Source organism: Oratosquilla oratoria, chromosome 9 (genome assembly GCF_046742065.1).
Source record: "Oratosquilla oratoria isolate Oo_2021 chromosome 9, ASM4674206v1, whole genome shotgun sequence".
Lineage (NCBI taxonomy): Eukaryota > Metazoa > Arthropoda > Malacostraca > Stomatopoda > Squillidae > Oratosquilla > Oratosquilla oratoria.
The window spans coordinates 44,607,722-44,625,221 of record NC_134785.1 but is presented as its reverse complement, the minus strand read 5'-3'; the positions used below and the strand labels follow the sequence as shown (position 1 = coordinate 44,625,221).

Sequence of the window (17,500 nt, the reverse complement as noted above, 5' to 3'; positions counted from 1 at the left end):
CTATGTTAGAATTAGAAATGGAGAGAGTGAGTGGTTTGAGGTAAAGGCGGGGCTTCGTGGCTGTTCAATTTATACATGAGTAGGATGGTGCAAGAGGTAAACGGAAGGGTAATGGGCCGGGGATTGGAGATAGTTAAAAAAAAAAAAGAAAAAAAAAAAGAGAGAAATAAGCCAGTTGTTGTTTGCTGATGACACTGCACTTATTGCAGGATCAGAGGAGGGATTAAGAAAGTTAGTGAAAGAGTTTGGGGAGGTGGGCGAAAGAAGGAAGTTGAGGGTAAATATGGGCAAAAGTAAGGTGATGAGATGTACAAGGGGAGAGGATGGCAGCAAATTGGAAGTGAGTATTAAGGGAGAGAGACTGGAGGAAGTGCATAGTTTTAGATACTTGGGTGCGAACGTGGCGGGAAAGGGAGGAGTGGAGGTGGAAGTAAAATGTAGATTGAGAGAAGCAAGAAAATGCCTTGGGGGATTAAAAAGTGTAATGAAAAATAGACATTTGGGAATTGATGCTAAGAGGAGATTGTATGAAGAAGTGATTGTGCCGACAGCACTGTATGTGACAGGAACATGGAACATATGAGGGGAAGAGAGGAAGAGATTAAATGTGAGGTGAAGTGCCTGAGATGTATGGTAGGGGTTACTAGGATGGATAGACTGAGAAACAAGGAGGTGAGGAGCAGAGCGGGGGTGAAAACAGAGTTGGGAGATAGGGTTGATGAAAGAGTATTGGGATGATTTGTACACATGGAAAGAATTAGTGAAGAAATATTAGTAAAAGCGGTCTGGAAGGCAGAGGTGGAAGGAGTGAACATGAGGGGGCGACCAAGGAAGACATGGATGGATGGGTGTAAAAGAAAGATTGGGAAAGAGGGGAGTGTCTGTTGAGGAAGGAAGGGAGAAGGCAGAAGATAGGGGTGAGTGGAGAATGGTTGTGTATGAATGATGCTGCGATGCATGGGAGGGAGTGGTTGGGGGGTGAGGGTGAGGGAATATGTGTGAATAAATATTTTGACGCAGCTCGAAGAGATTTCTCTCCGTCTTCTACATTTCTGAATGAGGGGACGGAGAGGGGGATCGCAGGTTAAATGAAGCAGTCTCGCTGTGGATGTGCTGTGTCTTGCTATATTGCTTCTGATCGAGGGCAGTGGGTGAGATGCAGGGATGACCCGTCATCCAGGAGCCAAGAAAAGAGGGAAGCAGGGGTGGTGAATGGAATTGGAGTATGTGGGAGTATGTGGATATGGACCAAAAGGTCTCCTGTCGGCATGCTCCGCCTTTGTAATCCTTTGTAATGGGTGAAAGTGGATTTATGCCTTTGACTTTGGCTACCTCCTTTGTAAAGGGGGAAATCGTTGGTATATGTACATATATATATATATATATATATATATATATATATATATATATATATATATATATATAGAGAGAGAGAGAGAGAGAGAGAGAAGGGGTGACACACACACACACACACACACACACACACACACACACACACACACACACACACACACACACACACACACACACACACACACACACACACACACACACACACACACACACACACACACACACACACACACACACACACACACACACACACACACACACTTTGGCACCTACCATAGGGCGTGACCGGTGGTATGGTGGTTGCTTCGGTAGTTGATCTGACGGTGCTGTGTTCGAGGGACGCTGATCCAGGTAATCCTTGACTGTACCCTTGCCAGCTTAACTTATCCGCTGTCAGGAAGAATGCAGAAGAACACGTTAGTTCATTTGAACACAATAACGTAGATGGAGAAACATTCTGGGAGCTCAAGTTAGAAGTAAGAACATAGAAGACGGCAACACTTGGCTAAGCCAAAGTACAGGTTTTCTTACCCTTTCTAAGGAGTCAGACATATTCTGTGAAGTACAGGGCGTTTCAAAAAGACAGACTCGATCTCAATGTAGTATGTTTCTTGATAAGAACATGGGGCAATTACGTAAAAAGTTATAAATGGTTTAGAGGGTTATTGAATGTTATTAACTATTCTATAAATGTTCTATATATTTTCCACCTGTGGTGAGCCTTTCATTCACCGGTCTTGGTTGCAGAGATTGATAGCGATTTGATATCGGGTCCATCTCTTTGAAACACCCTGTACTAAATATTGAATGACAAAGACTGAAACCACTTCAAGAATAAATGAATTGTATGAAAGTTAGATGTGGGCAGAGTCATGAGGGAAACACACAAAACAGTTAGTTTTACGTAAAAATTGGCAGAATATAGAGGTTAGGTGGTAATGAAGCTTTAAGGCCTTGTTCACACTAGTGGTTTGAACCGCGCGGAAACCGCGGCGGTACTGTGTGAACGCCTCCACTGACTTACATTGTAGTTGAGCAGCCGCGGTTCAAACCGCGCCGGTTCAAACCGCTGGTGTGAATAGGGTATAAGGCCAGAGTATGGAGTTTCATTCAGAAGAAGGCCCAAGAGGTCGAAACGCTTGGTTCTGAACAAAACTCTATACTCTAGCCTCCAATTTTCATTTGCCATTTCGCCTCCATATGTAGAGTTTTACTCACTGACGTTTCGTTCTTATCAGATACTCTGAAGAAGTCCTGGTAAGGACCAAAGGTCAATAAATAAAACTTGAACACTTTCCCATGATTACCTCACCATCATGCCATTCAATAGATTAAATGATTCGGTTTAATTCGGTTCATCGTCGCGAACTCCCTTTTATAAAGGACTTTAAAGCGTGGAGTTTAATGAACCATGTCCTTGGTCCAACTCGCTCGCGGCAGAGTTCAAACCGCCATCATCTCGACCACCTCCGCGAGTAGCGACGCTCTAATTCGCTCGGCCAGTGTGCATTAAGTGATAAAGATTGGAAAACGTATGCTTAACTGAAAAATGGGAGAATTGCCTGTTCCGCTATAGAATTATTTTTCTTATTTTATACACAAACCAATTCACTGGAAACTTCAGTAATCAGTTATTACTTATCGACAAGTGATAACAGGTCCTGCTCAGCGACTGAACACGACTAAATAAATGAAGAATTGAATTTATTAACGCACACAACTTGCACCCGCTCAAGGGGGCTTGGCAGACTGTCGCGAATGGAGTTTGACACTCATCTATTCATTGGTTTGCATCACTCAAATAAGACGAACCAGCGGCGTGCAGAGCGGAGAGCCGAAGGGACGGTGGCCCCGGCCATCTAAATGAGAAGGTGCATCCAATCATTTGGGGAAAAATTCAATAAATTTGGTTGATTTACATTTGAATTTAATACATTGTTTGTTTTATATTATATCTGTGTTTATATATTCAAAATATCTTCCTTTCTCATGATATTTCTCAGCAATACTCTCAGCAATTTCTCAGCAATACTCTCAGCCTTATACTCGAATCTTTGGGGCAAACGATCAAGGAGTTGGCCCCCAGGGGGACATCTATCACCAGACCTCTGCACGGCGCTGACATGAATATTACATTTCATTAACATCTAGTGTCGTGAAGTACTCTGAGAAGTTTGACAGTGGTCACAGTGGACACCATGTGAGGATGGAACTTTTGTCAAATGTACAACGTTCAAATGTACAACGTTTCGCTTCTCGAATCTTCTTCAAGTACATAGACGCAGAAAACTACTTCTGCGTCTATATACTTGAAGAAGCGTCAACTAACGAAACGTTGTACTTTTCATAAAGGTTCCATCCTCAAATGGTGTCTACTTTGACCATTTTGTCGTCATTTGCAATTTTCAATCAAGTTTGAAAGCGTCTTGAGTCAGGAAGAAATAGACCCCAAATGGCCTGAAACTGATAACACAAATATAATGGAAACGAAAGTTGTATGATTACAAAAGCTTTTACAGACTACTTAGATCTAATGTAGGCGATGAAACTTTGCGTTCCCATAGCAACCAGGGGACCCGTTGTAGACGTCTTCGTACTTACATCCGTAATATGTAGCGATGATGATGACACCTGTTAAGACCATAAGAGCTGCACAGAAGAGCAAACACTTGCGTCCACTTTTGCTCAGCCCTGCGCTGTTGGTGACGTACAGGTTCTTTCCCCTGCAATCCGTACAGGACCAAGTTAAAACAAAACAAAAACAGGGAGGGGGAGGGAGGGAAATAGCAAACATGAAAAATTTCCCTCCCTGGTTTCAGACTCAGATCTGCCTTTCGGTTGGGTAGATTAGTCCGATGTGTTAGTTTAAAGTATATCGACAAAACTTGATGATGATTTGGTTTAACGTCACAAACTTCCCCCTATTAGGAGGCTAGGACGGTGCCCCTTAAAGAGGACTCTGTAGTGTGAAATCTAATGAGCTATGCCCTTAGTTCAACTTGCCGGTGGCAGAATTCGAACCGCCATCACCTGGACTTTTACTAAAACGATGGCCTAACCCGCTCGGCCAATGACCATCCTATGACAAAACTTACCCCCTTAAGATAAAGGGGTCTGTACAAGGAATCATATAGGTTAACTGAAGTATCACTTGCGAAAACATGTGCAAGAATGAAACACTGAAGAGGGGAGTTTGTTTCTAGTTAAATGAAAAGTTAAACATGTTAGCGTTTTTAACTAAGGCATAGACACACTCGGGACTAAGGATCAACCGAACAGAAGTGCATAAAGGATCTGAGCTGACTCCTGCTCAAAATTTAGTAAAATATTAATAACAAAGAATTAAAATTTCTACTGGAATTTTAGTTTTATAAATAAGTATTACTATATTAGATAAAAGATATTTTACAACTATAAGTTTTCTAGTAAATCAGTGGTGAAATAAACATTAGAATATAACTAAGGTCTTTACATGACTACCTGAACCCAGGGGGAAACTGGAAATATGTTTCCCCATGGAGTGGTGAGGGGTTTTCCTTCAAGTGAATGAAATCACCTGGCGAAAACCAGAATAAACACAGGAGTTGAGTAAAAGAGAGTTATTCCTGTCAAGCCCTGCGGGAAAGAGGTAATGGAAGAGAGAAGACAAATCAGTAGAGGCTGGGTGAGAGGGAGACGGGGTTGAGAGAGATCGAAAGTTGTGCTTATGTACTTAGTCGTTTCTTCTGTGCTCTCCACCGTCCCTGTTTTAGCTTTGGTTGAAATATCCCTTCCCCGGCAGAGCAGTAAATGTCATATAAATTCATAGCCTTTATTGAATGTACAACATTGTGCATTCAATACATGCCTCGTCCTCAAATGATGCTTTCACTCTGCCAACAATTTTCTGCAATTGTTATTGACAAACATCCCCTTCCCCTCGCAGTCGCCCTTTCCCCGTTTCAGTCTATACCTGACTCATTATCCCATTGTTCCATAATTCTCTATATCCACCATTAAATATAAATACACTTTCACGTTTTCCGTGTTAATTGCCTTTAGTTTTAGTTTCATTTTTTTCGTTTCCTTCAATTTTCATTTCCTTACCTTTGTATTTTCTCTCATGTTTTCCTCTCGCATATCTTTTCATATACTGTTACTAGTTCCTGTAACTTTCTTCTTTATTTGCCATCATAACTACACCGTCGAAAAACAGTATTCTATTTCCCCTTCAACTCACTCCATTGCCACGTAACCACTTTAAATGACACTATCCTTAAGTTCTGTACCCTTAGGACTTTTTCTGTGGATCTATCAAATTATCATGGTGACAACACGCATCCCTGCCTCGACTCCATTGTCTATTCCGCATCCCTCTGCCTCCTCGTCGCGCACCATCCGCGTCTTTGATCTACCTTCCCTCATACCCAAGGAGCAACAAGGGGTGTAGAAACAAGGGCCCATTTAGGATGTATGTATGCATGTATGTATGTGTGTGTGTGTGTGTGTGTGTGTGTGTGTGTGTGTGTGTGTGTGTGTGTGTGTGTGTGTGTGTGTGTGTGTGTGTGTGTGTGTGTGTGTGTGTGTGTGTGTGTGTGTGTGTTTGAGGAAAAGAGAGAGAGCAAAGCGGAAACGTGTACTACCATAGTTATTCCATAGCTACAACTTTTTTTTTTTATCAAAGGGCGAATCTATATCCAGAAAAAGATTCATCGTACAATTGGGTTGCGTTTCTGGAGAATCGATCGTACAGTGAATAATCTTATAACAAAAATTATATAACGTCCTCTAGAGTGATTAAGTTCTCCAAGTAATATGTGGCCGTGGAGGTCAGTAGGGTTCATGAAGACTCCTTCAACTTCTTCAGTGTCCATGAGAATTCCCACGTCCTCCTGTACTCCACGGAGGGCCACGATGGGAGGAAGCGGTGTTGCGCGCGAAAAATGGCGACGTCTTTGGCCTCCAGTCCATTTTTTCTCTCGTTCTGGGTACCGCCAGGCTATTCTATTCACATCGGAGGCACCTCTCGATTAGACTCTTCTGTTCCAGTTCTCCCTTGTCTGGTTGCCTTCCAGGATATTTTATCTATTTATGTAGGAACCTTCCAGGTAACGAATAAATAGGCATTTCCTTCTCCTCCAAGACTCATATCCCCGTATAGGGATATTGTCTGCATATTTTATGTAGTCAATATTTCCAGGGAGGGGGGCCTCTAGTGACACCACTACGGACCAGAGCCACTCATTATTCTTTTACGATTGGGGACTAATCTGCACTCAAAGGAGAATCTTTTACTATTTCTCAGTTCTGCTGTCCTCCTTGTACCTGTCCTTCGCCATCTCTATAACTCCATCCCTTCAGCGCAATTTTGCCAAGAATAGAAGTGGTGTTTGTTGCTTGATTCACTCCGGAACGAAATACACGGTATGTCAATTCTTCTTCTTGCTGTCAAGGACAACACACAAGCTCCAGACATCCAACTTCCTTGATAAGAATCGACACATTTGACTGAATAAAAAAAAGCAAGGAGCTCCTACAATTGCGTTGACTTTTGGCTCCTTGGTTCTCCTTGTGTTGTGCCGCAGCATCAAAATTCAAATCACAAGATAATCATCCCTGGTTCTGTCTTAAGTTTGACACTACCGCGAACAGTATTAATGCCAGACATGGAGGACATAATCGCTTATGAACAATTGCACTGCAGTTTACTAATCACAACAGAATTGGAAGTGCATTACAATTAGGAACGAACTACATCACACTTGATGAGTTTGGTCCCGGAGATTCTTCTCACTTTTATTCTTTAACATCTTTCTGGATTTCTCAGGCCATGTAAGTGTAGCATTATTATACTCGTATATCTATTTTTCTTACTTCTTCGCATCGGTGCCTATTTCTTAGATATCTGCGTCATGATGCGGCCTAATTTACTTTAAAAAGGAAACTATGATAAGGGGAAGACCAAGAACAAGATGAATTGACAGAGTACGGAAGACCTAATGGAGCATTTGCTAAGAATGGGTTGTTGGTGAGAGAAATGAGAAAGCGAAAGATGGAGAGACAATGAAATGATTAACTAAGCAACATTAAGAATAATGTAATAGAAATCATTTGGCTTGTCTGATGGAGCTACATTGACTAGGAAACTGACTTAGCATGATCATAGGTTATCTATACCCATGTAGTCACTCATATCAAAATACGAAACTGATGTAGGCTACAACTGTTCAGTGTTTGATCTACCTTGTACAAAAAAGTATATTTTTTCAGCTGTCCTTTCCAAATTTTGTCTTCTTTCACTACCTCGTGACATGCACGATCTATTCTTATAAGCTGTGCATTTCAAAAGAGTAATACGGTGGTATCAGAGCCATTTATCTACTTACAAGACCCTTGATCATTGTATTAATACAAAAACCACACTTGTCTTTGGTGGTTATTACAGTAACAGAAGACCTCCCAGTTCTTGGACTGATATGTACTTAGTACGTTGGTAGAAAGGGTTACTCATCCGGGCGATGGTGTTATTTTAGGTTATTAGGGAAAAAACTTCTTGTAGTGTAGTATCATATGCGCAAAGAGGGAAAAAAGGGGGAATCAGCTGAACTTACAGTGACTACATTCAGAGTAGAAAGGTTTAGGTGGTATCGATACTATTTCATGTTGACAAAAGAAATAAACAGATCTGAGACTTGTTTAGGATTTTTCTTTTTGCTCACACGATGAAATAATTGCAGTGATGTAGACACTATGAAAGAATAGGCTGAACACGAAGAAACAGAGTTTATGGTTGGGTGTAAAGTGACTATGGGTCTTTTTCAAACGGAATTTGTAATGAAAAACAAACAAATAACTGGCCTGTGAGAGGTTATGGGAGCAGTGAATGAAAAGAAATGATGTAGTAAAAATTGAAGTAGTAAAAAAGATATTAGCCGAAATGAAGTTATGTTAGCAAAGAAAGAGCAAAAGTTGAGTGATAGAAGTCTTGTGGTAGATGAATACATTAAAAAATTCTTGATGAATTTTAGAATAACAAAACACTACCATGGTCAAACTTCAAATCAAGTCATCTAGTTCGGGTGAAAGTAAGGAGGACTATGGAGCTCATTACAACAAGTGTTGCAGGTGGTTCAGTAGGTAAGCGTAGCTAACTACGGGCAATCTCAACTGAAGTTAATGGACGACCGCGTAGGATGTGAAGTTTAATATCTAACCTCTTTAGTTGACCCTCTACCTTCTGACACAGTTTAAACCTTGTAAGTAACAGATGCTTCCCTCACCTTAGTCGCATGAGAGTGGGTGGGATTTTTATTGTTATCGCTACATTAACGCTCACCTGGTGTTCAGTAGCTCCTGAAGTATAATAGCACCACCGTTAATCGTTATCACTATACAAAATAATCACTTTACTTGTATACAGAAACCACAAGCGATGAAACCGATTACTTGTGGCTTAAGGGGTTCAGATTCAAGCATCCTTTGAGTTATCTTCTAAGGCTCCTGGTGTTTTCGTCCAAGGCAACTCCACCATACATGAAATTCCCAGTTATATCCATGACTTCTTGTTTGATTTGGGGGTTAGGACAATGCCCTTTATAGAGGGTTTTGTAGCGTGGAATTTAATGAACCATGCCCTTAGTTCAACTCGCCGGTGGCAGGATTTGAACCGCCATCACCTCGACCTTCGCCGCAAGAAACGACGCTCTAACCCGCTCGGCCAGCGAACATCCATATGACTTCTTGGGTTATGTGATAGTTGGAAGCAGGTGTACGATTACTGAGCTTTCTAGTAAACCCGGTTTCAGCCAGCGCCAAAGCAAAGTTATCATCCTCTTTTTGGCAAAGCTGCAAAAGTCCAAATCCCGTGTCCAATACCTCAGGTTCTTTGCTGCCCATGCCTTGTAGTCCACTTGTCCTGATTCCAAAGTACTCGTGTGGCTAAGGGGGTTGAGATGAGGAGCAGGAAGAGGAAAAGAGACAGCGGACGGAGCCCAATCAGCCTCTCCTCCGTGGTCGAGCGATTGGTTGAGAACCTCAAGGGGTTCCCTTTGGTGGTCGAGGGAACTGCTCTCTTCGTTAGCGGGGCCTTTGTCGTCCATAGTGAGCCCTTTGGAACTCGTAATGCAACTGTCGGGAATGTCTTCCCTGTCCCCATGGGTGGTTCTCATCGTCTCTAGAGTAGTCTCTTGTTGAAGATGAGAAACGGACGAATCTTTGCTTGGCCTACCAGGTTTGAGACTAACAAGTTCGATAGCATCGCCTCTCAAGGTGTGTGTTTCTATGGAATCATTGATAATCCCTGTAGGAGTTCTACATTCTACGTTATTGTCCTTATTTTCATTTTTATTTACCCAAGAACTGTCAGCAAATAGCTCTAGACAAGAATATTTGTTTATACTACCATTTACATTATTTACTATTGGGATTGTTAATGCGTCCCTGGATGAGAGATTGGGTTGGCTAATGATTTCTTTGTCAAATGTGAGAGGTAAATCTAGATCTAGTGTGGTAGAATTAGCGTCATCGTGATTTCTAATGGAAGCGATTCCTCTCACGGTCTCTGAAGTGTTACTACATGAGGGCAAAAGATCCGATGAAGACGTGAGGAGGACCCCTGAGTGATCTAGGGACAAGTCACCTACGTTCGTCAGGTTTAGCCTATCACATGGTAAGTGTTTTCTCAAGGAATCAAAAACATTTGAAATTTTACGATCATAATCATTCATAGAAACTGACCTGTGATAAAAGGAACTTTCGTGTTTCTTGATGAATCTGTGTTTTCGTGGTAGAGTTGAAGAGTCGGATTGAAAATTTGAGTTTTGTGTTGTTGAGGCTGGGGAGTTACGGGTTTCTTCCTTCCTTGTCTTTGGTGTGTATCGGTTAGCAGAGGGGACTTGCGTTGGGAGGGATGTGGTGTGTTGGGTTATGGAAAGTAGCTGAGGTGTACTATTTCCACCCCATTTGGAGGGTACAGGTAATTGGGATGTTAACGGGGCATCACACTGGGTGGCTGACGACTGTTCATTTCCACTGAGGTTTGTACAGTTAAGGGAGGAAGCTTGTTGCTGGGGCGTAGTGGATACGCCACTTTTTTTAGAGGTAGATGATGGTTGCTGTTGTTGAAGGATATCAGTGCCACAGCAGTCGGAGCTGGGAGGTATTTGTGACGCAATGGCTTCAGTCTCGTCCTCCTCTACTATAGTACCAAGCGTTTGTGGCTTAAGGTCGCCGCCATGGAATGACCGCGACCGCCCTGGTCGTCGATTAAGATGTCTCATTCTCCGCTGTCTTCTTCGGGCTCTTTCGAGGGACATGGTGCCTTCAGAAGAGGAGAGCCAGCCGTGGGGTCTGAGTTCGCTGAGTAAGCTATCCCTTATTGAGCACCATTCGGTGTGATCTTTCGACTCCTCCTGAGGTCGGGTCCATAGTCTTTGGGATGCGATTGGAAGGTTCATGTCACCAGAGCCTTTGAAGACTGCAGGGTGAATGTTTGGGTTATCATGGTTGTAGCCACGATCTTCGAACAAGACTTCATCTTCCGTTGCCGTGATGTCAAGGCTTTTGCAACGCTTGTGTTTACGATGTCTAGGTTTCGAGTTTTCTCCGCCGGTGGCGTTGACGTACGGTGTTGCCACATTCTTTCCAGATGACTGTCTTTGGTGTTCAGCCTTCTTGTTGTGGGAGAAGGGCTCCTCCTCATGTGTAAAGTGTCTATCACCCGAGTCCTCCTTCTTCTTCGGTCTGTCTCGGAGTGGAAACGCATCATACACCGGAAGAATCTTGGTGTCTTCTTCTATTCCCCTGAACGTTGCAAGAGGATCTCTCTTTGCTAGAGCCTTCTTCCACTGTGCCCGTTCGTTTTCAGGGAAGATCCAGTGAGGACCTTCTTCTTCGTCCTCTTCGCCATCAACGCCACCTTCACTATCTGCCTTATTAGTGATATCATTATCAGAATCGTCGTCATCACTTTCATCGTTATCATCGTCGTCACCATCATCTTCCTCACTATCGTCATCTCTATCATCAGCAGCATCGTCACCGTCGTCCTGGTTATCATTATCGTTATTTTGACTACCACCATTATCATTGTGTTCATGGTCATCACTACTACCGTCACCGCCACCACTACCACCACTTGAATCACTGTTATTATAACTGTCATTATCATAATCACTATCACCATCGTCATGATGGTTATGTTCCTCGTGGTTAGCGTACTCGTCATCATTATCGTTATGATCATCATCTTGAACGCAGTAGACACCGGTTGCATCATCGCCATAACCCGCCCGAAACCTAAGATCGTATTCTCTACCCCCCAGGATTCTCTCCAGCTCTCTACACTTTTCCAATCTCTCCATCTCTTTATACCTTTCAATTCTTTCCACTCGATCCCGTTCAATCTTCTCGATCCTTATGTCGTCATAAGATCCTGAGATGTTGTCTGGTTTTCCTGGATCCAGAATGAATTTGACGCGGTGGCCTCCAAGGGACTTCTGGGTTGTTCCAGTGGGTTCGTCTGGGGAGCTGAAAAGAGAAAAGGAAGCGGTGCACGTGGCAGTGAAGCCGCGAAAACAAAGCTACAGTGTTATGTCATCTGTGTTTAGTGTCATGGTGTTCCTTCGTGAGATAACTCTCTCGAGATGGGAGGGGGTACTATACGTCTTTTAATCTGCATGGAATGGGTGGGAAGTTTAACTTAGTGAAATATATATATATATATATATATATATATATATATATATATATATATATATATATATATATATATATAACTTTTTCAGCAAGGTGGTATTCTTCGCAGGATATCCTACTACTGTAACTCAAGTAAACTAGTGGTTCTCAAAGTGAGGTTTGTGTGTGCACGCGCGATTTGCAATGGGATACATCAGCAGTTTTCATTTCATAAACAATCAGTATATATATACCATAGAATATATTTACTTATTTATTTATTTATTTATTCCTTCTTGATCATTTCAACGATTCTCAATAAGGAGTATTTTTTTCTCCTTTGGATTAAAGACTGAAGTGATAAATGGCTGGGTGGTCAATAAAACATTTCAAAACAAGAATTTTAGTGACGACCAAGGGGTGTGAAATATAGAAAGAATTGAAAACCGTTGCTTTAAATTTCCAATAAGCTGAGGCATGAACCCAGGGCTGGAGGATGTCCTGATGGATCCAAACCCCCTTTGGACTAGAACTTGTTCCTCTGAGGGAATAGAATGATCTAATTAAGCAGCGCAATTAGCATACCACCGTGATGAATAAGTTATGTGTCAAAAAGCTTAAGAATGGTCAGAGTAGACACCAAGTGAAGATGAAACCTTTATTCCAAGTTTTGCTTGCTGAAGCTGTGTTCTTAAAAAAAAAAAAAAAAACTTCAGCAAGCGAAACGTTGTACTTTTAATAAAGGTTCTATCTTCACATGGTGTCTGACCATTTTGTCGGCAATTGTCATTTTAAGTCATCAAAGTTAAAGATCTGTTATGCCTATGTGGAACAACGTTAAGAACACGTTGTGTGTATGTGGACAACGCTAGATGTGGCGGTACACTAGGCTAGCATGCTACTTGCTTTTGCTATTTCGTATGAGTAGAAACGACTTCGGTGACAATATTCTAAACTACCGTAAGAACATCTCAACCCATAGATATGACTCCTCTTAGTTCTCCATTTAGCTTCTGACTAAATGCCGCAAGAGTAATGTGACATTTGGAAATTTAAAAAACAAAATATCGTAACAAAAATCGTTTCTACTCAAATGAAGTACCATAAGCAAGTAGCATGCTAGCGAGAAATGCGTAGTGTGCCGACCTTAAGGACCTGTCATGTGTTTTCAACTTTAAGGATATGTTAAGGACAATGTTAAAGGTCTGTTGTGCGTATTTGGACAAGGATGTTTTATACATTTTTGTGTTTGTCTATGAAAGCAACATGAAACCGTAAGAGTGCATAAATGGCATAAAAAAAGACCATAGGATGTATGCTGCTTTCATACCAGCAGTTATGTTTAAGTTTACGTTGTTACTTAAACGTGATGGTACACTTTGTTTATCCTATGTAATGTGTAAACATTTACTCAAGTTTAACGTGTAATCATAATCTAAAAACCTAGAATTCAAGTGTTATCCTAGATATGTCATACGTGTGTCAGCTTGGGCTGATTTGATATCTAGCAACCAAACACTGACGTTATAACGGCGTCATGTGACTATAATTTTTTATATTTCACTATAAATATGATTTATTCTACTGTACCAGCATATTTATGTTCCAGTAACGAGAGAGATAAAGACATAAATATAATTTTGTTTTTTAGTTTTGATATTGCGGTAGTCTGCACTTGAGATGATGTCGTCTCTGCTATGATTCAATATAACTGCAATGTATATACTTTTAATGTTAAGCTTTATTTTTGCAAAAGTGTTTGTGCGTTTATATGAAATTTCTGTTATTATTTTTCTATATTTTACAGGTGTTTCTTTTATTAGTTCAAATGCGGTCACTGGTTCATTGTTTTGAAACAAATTAGTGTGTCAACTAATTTTTGTAGACGTGCTCAGGTGTCAGAGTATTATGGGAGTCAGCATTAGTGCCGGACATGAAGACTCGACTTTCTAAAAAGAGTCCTGTACATCAATTAGTTCGATTGTGTTATAATGGTGTTTTTAGTACTATCATTATTACTTTTTTCCCTATGGTGATCATCTATGTCTTCATCTGTCTCCGTTACGTTGATTTACAAATTACTTAAAGAGCTATAAAAACCCTTTTAGGTATCATGGTTTGTCGTACCGCGATCTGATATGTGATTTGTTATTATTAGTAATAATTTCTTTAATGCTTTTGCTCTAGCCAATATTAGACGATTCTTATCTAGGTTAAAAGAGCCTCTACGCCTTTCGATGTCAGAGTGAAGTCCTTAGAAGGTAGTACTATGTAATTGAGAAAACATTTGTACTTTTCTTTTTACAAAATATCTAATCATTTGATTTTACTGAATATTTCTATTTTTGTGACGAATTTGTTTTTAATTTTGTTATTTTGAGCTTTTATGACGTTAATCTCCATGTTTCGAGTTCGTGAGTTTGATTCCCGGGACCATCTGCGTGCTTCTTGCGTTAGTTCCCGAGAGCCCTGGCCAGACTGGGAGGCGACCCAAATGTCGGCAAAAAATAAAAAAAAAAAATTCCCACAACGTGGGAGTGGGATGATGAGTCTTCATGTTTCGAAGAGAATGTTTGACATCATCAAGGAGTGTTGAGATCCTCCAGCTCCTTCTCCCGAAGAATGTTAGTGTGATCACGTCATGACGATGACGTCATGACTATACCGCAAGAACATTGAACCATTAAAGTCTGTTCACCTTCCCTTCCCTGCTTCGCCATGACCACTGATAGTCAGAGACGCGTGAATCTGAAGCACTGGTGTATCCAACTCCTCGTTGCTACTTCTACAGTATGTACGTGAATATTACATCAAAGCTTCCTATATTGAATGACCGCCATTTGGCAATGATAATTTTCCGTTGTCAACGTCTTGCTCGGGAGCGCCACACATATACCTGATCTTGCTTCAGATAAACGTAGACGGGCCATGATTAATGTCGTTCTTAATGCGAATTTAGTATATTCAATAAATTTGTTACCTCTTATATAGTTTATCATCTATTATTTATTCTCATACATACAATGGTCACAAGCCATTTGCAATGTTGAATGTAGTATATTTAGTCAATTTTTTTACTGTCTACTCTTTATTGTTTATTTTTATACATACAATGGTCACCGGCCAGGAAGTGGGCTTGTGTCTTTAATGGTTAGTGTAATTTTCAATATTGAATTTAGTATATTCAGTAAAATAAATTATTATCTATATCATCTACCCTTTATTTTTTATTCTCGTGGATACAAATGTAAGTTACTATGAACCAGCTATCATAACCGTGTGCATAGCTTCACATTAAGTTTCTCTGATTTTCAGTTAGTACAATGAAGCAGAGGAGGTGAACGAACCTTAGTAACTAACTGTACTATGACTACTCTATGCTTAACTGTCTATTAATTGAAAAGGTACATGACCCTATAATAGTGTGATGATAATATTCTCCTGTGGTTTTCCGTGATCTTTTTAAGTTTTGCAGCAGGAAGTATGTGTGTGTGTGTATATGATTCACCATGGTCTTGAATCACGTGTTGGACTCGTGATTGACAGGTATTTTCCTCTCGGAAGAGAGCTCAGATTCCATATGTGTGTGTGTGTGTGTGTGTGTGTGTGTGTGTGTGTGTGTGTGTGTGTGTGTGTGTGTGTGTGTGTGTGTGTGTGTGTGTGTGTGTGTGTGTGTGTGTGTGCGTGTGTGTGTGTGTGTGTGTGTGTGTGTGTGTGTGTGTGTGTGTGTGTGTGTGTGTGTGTGTGTGTGTGTGTGTGTGTGTGTGTGTGTGTGTGTGTGTGTGTGTGTGTGTGTGTGTGTGTGTGTGTGTGTGTGTGTGTGTTTGTGTCTAATCCTCCCTACTCAAGCACGGCTTCGAATCCTGTCTAAATAGAATCGCCTATCGCTCGCCAGAACAAAATTAGGTGGTGTTATTGGGCCGATGGTGTTAATGTGTTGTTCGATGGTGTTAGTTACATACTGGTGGAATTTTGGTGTTACGCACTCTTACGAAATGTTTGTAGTAGGAGATACTGGTGATGAATGTAAAATGTCACTGTGGATCGTCTTGACTGGAAAGTGTAGATCGATGTTCTGTAGAAGTTCTACAGCAGTGCGTGCACTTCCTACAGTGTCCAGTATAACTGGTGCCTAATACTACATATAATAAAACAACACTCACAAAATACAAACATCTAAATGATCAGCAACATTTAGAACTACAGCTCTGAATCAAATAGCTGCACTACATGTAGATGATAAGCAAAATTTAGATCTACAGTTCTGAATGAAATAGATAGACTACTGCTGAAGTCATAAAATCATCTACCGCACTCAAAAAAAATATTAAAACAATGAAGCTACTCTACTTGAGTCAATAACATACAAAAGCAGATGCAATGAAGGGATGAGAAGGCAATTACGTTAACGTTTCAACAACAACAAAAATTGAGTGGTATTCTTGGCCCAAAACAAGAGTCAAAACAAGATCTACGCTTACTAAGCCTGCCTTCAAACTCTTTTGCTTGATTGTCTAACTCACCTGATGAATCTGTGCGTGTTCATAGGGGCGTAGTTTTCGTCATACGGGTCCGTGAAACTCTGTCGATTGAAATGAGTGCTTCCATTGCGATGCAGACTGTTAGTACCATTGCTCTGGAGTCCTATGTTCACCATCTCCATGTTGATTGTCGAACTGCTTCCAGACTTCTTCAGGATGCCTTTTCGTACGGAAGAGACAGAACTTCTTTGACTAAGGTTTCCACTTCGGTGGCTGGATGGGGACTGGCGTGGGCTTTTCCTGAAGAAGGTTAAAAAAGATAGGGCTTAAGGGTGTTGTCTTAATCGAGGTAGCCATTCAAGAAGCCTACGTTTACTTCTACAAGTTCTATACTTATGATTTATATTGAAGCTGATTAAACACAGACACACACATACACACACATCTTCATGGAGGTAACCATCCAAATAGACTGTTTTAACTTCTCTAAGTTAAATGTTTATAGTGAAGCTGATTAAACAGAGACAGACATACACACAGGTCTATCTATCTATCTATATACCTTATGTATAGTCCATGAAGACAATTTGAATAAGTGACTACCCCTGCTGGGATTCGAACCATGGACTGCGTGATTTCGTATTCATGACAGAACAACTTATCTACCGTCGACTCCACTATTCAGGGATTCCAGTGTTATGTGATAAGTACGAGTATTTCATTCGAACTCAATGCCAACAACTTCGACTTACCTGAAGGAAAACTTCGGACTGTCTTCCGAAGAACTCTCCGAAGAATCTCCCGCCGAAGACATGGAGGTGTCTCCACCCCCGTTCTCCATCTCGTCGTCACCTCCTCCTCCTCCTCCTCCTCCTCCGCCTCCTCCTCCTCCGCCTTCATCACCGCTGATGAAAGCTGGGTTGACGACACCTGGGTCCTCCAGGTTGTCCAAGGGCATGGTGCTCTCGGAGGCGGCAGCCTCGTTCTCCTTTTTCCTCTTGGCCTTTTTGCTC

General features: G+C 41.2%; 1 protein-coding gene across 6 annotated transcripts in view; it reads right to left on the bottom strand.

The window, feature by feature from the left end:
* LOC143028358 (uncharacterized) overlaps positions 1 to 17,500 on the bottom strand; it is a 301,720-nt gene that overhangs the window by 34,774 nt on the left and 249,446 nt on the right. For 5 of the 6 annotated variants that reach the window (XM_076190317.1, XM_076190318.1, XM_076190316.1 and 2 more), the window contains 5 exons: positions 17,240 to 17,500; positions 16,530 to 16,787; positions 11,704 to 11,859; positions 3,955 to 4,076; positions 1,627 to 1,743 (listed from right to left, as the gene is read on the bottom strand). The exon at positions 17,240 to 17,500 is cut by the window's right edge and continues 476 nt beyond it. In XM_076190317.1, coding sequence (XP_076046432.1) covers positions 1,627 to 1,743; positions 3,955 to 4,076; positions 11,704 to 11,859; positions 16,530 to 16,787; positions 17,240 to 17,500 — 914 coding nt within the window. The other variant, XM_076190314.1, reaches the window with a different exon arrangement.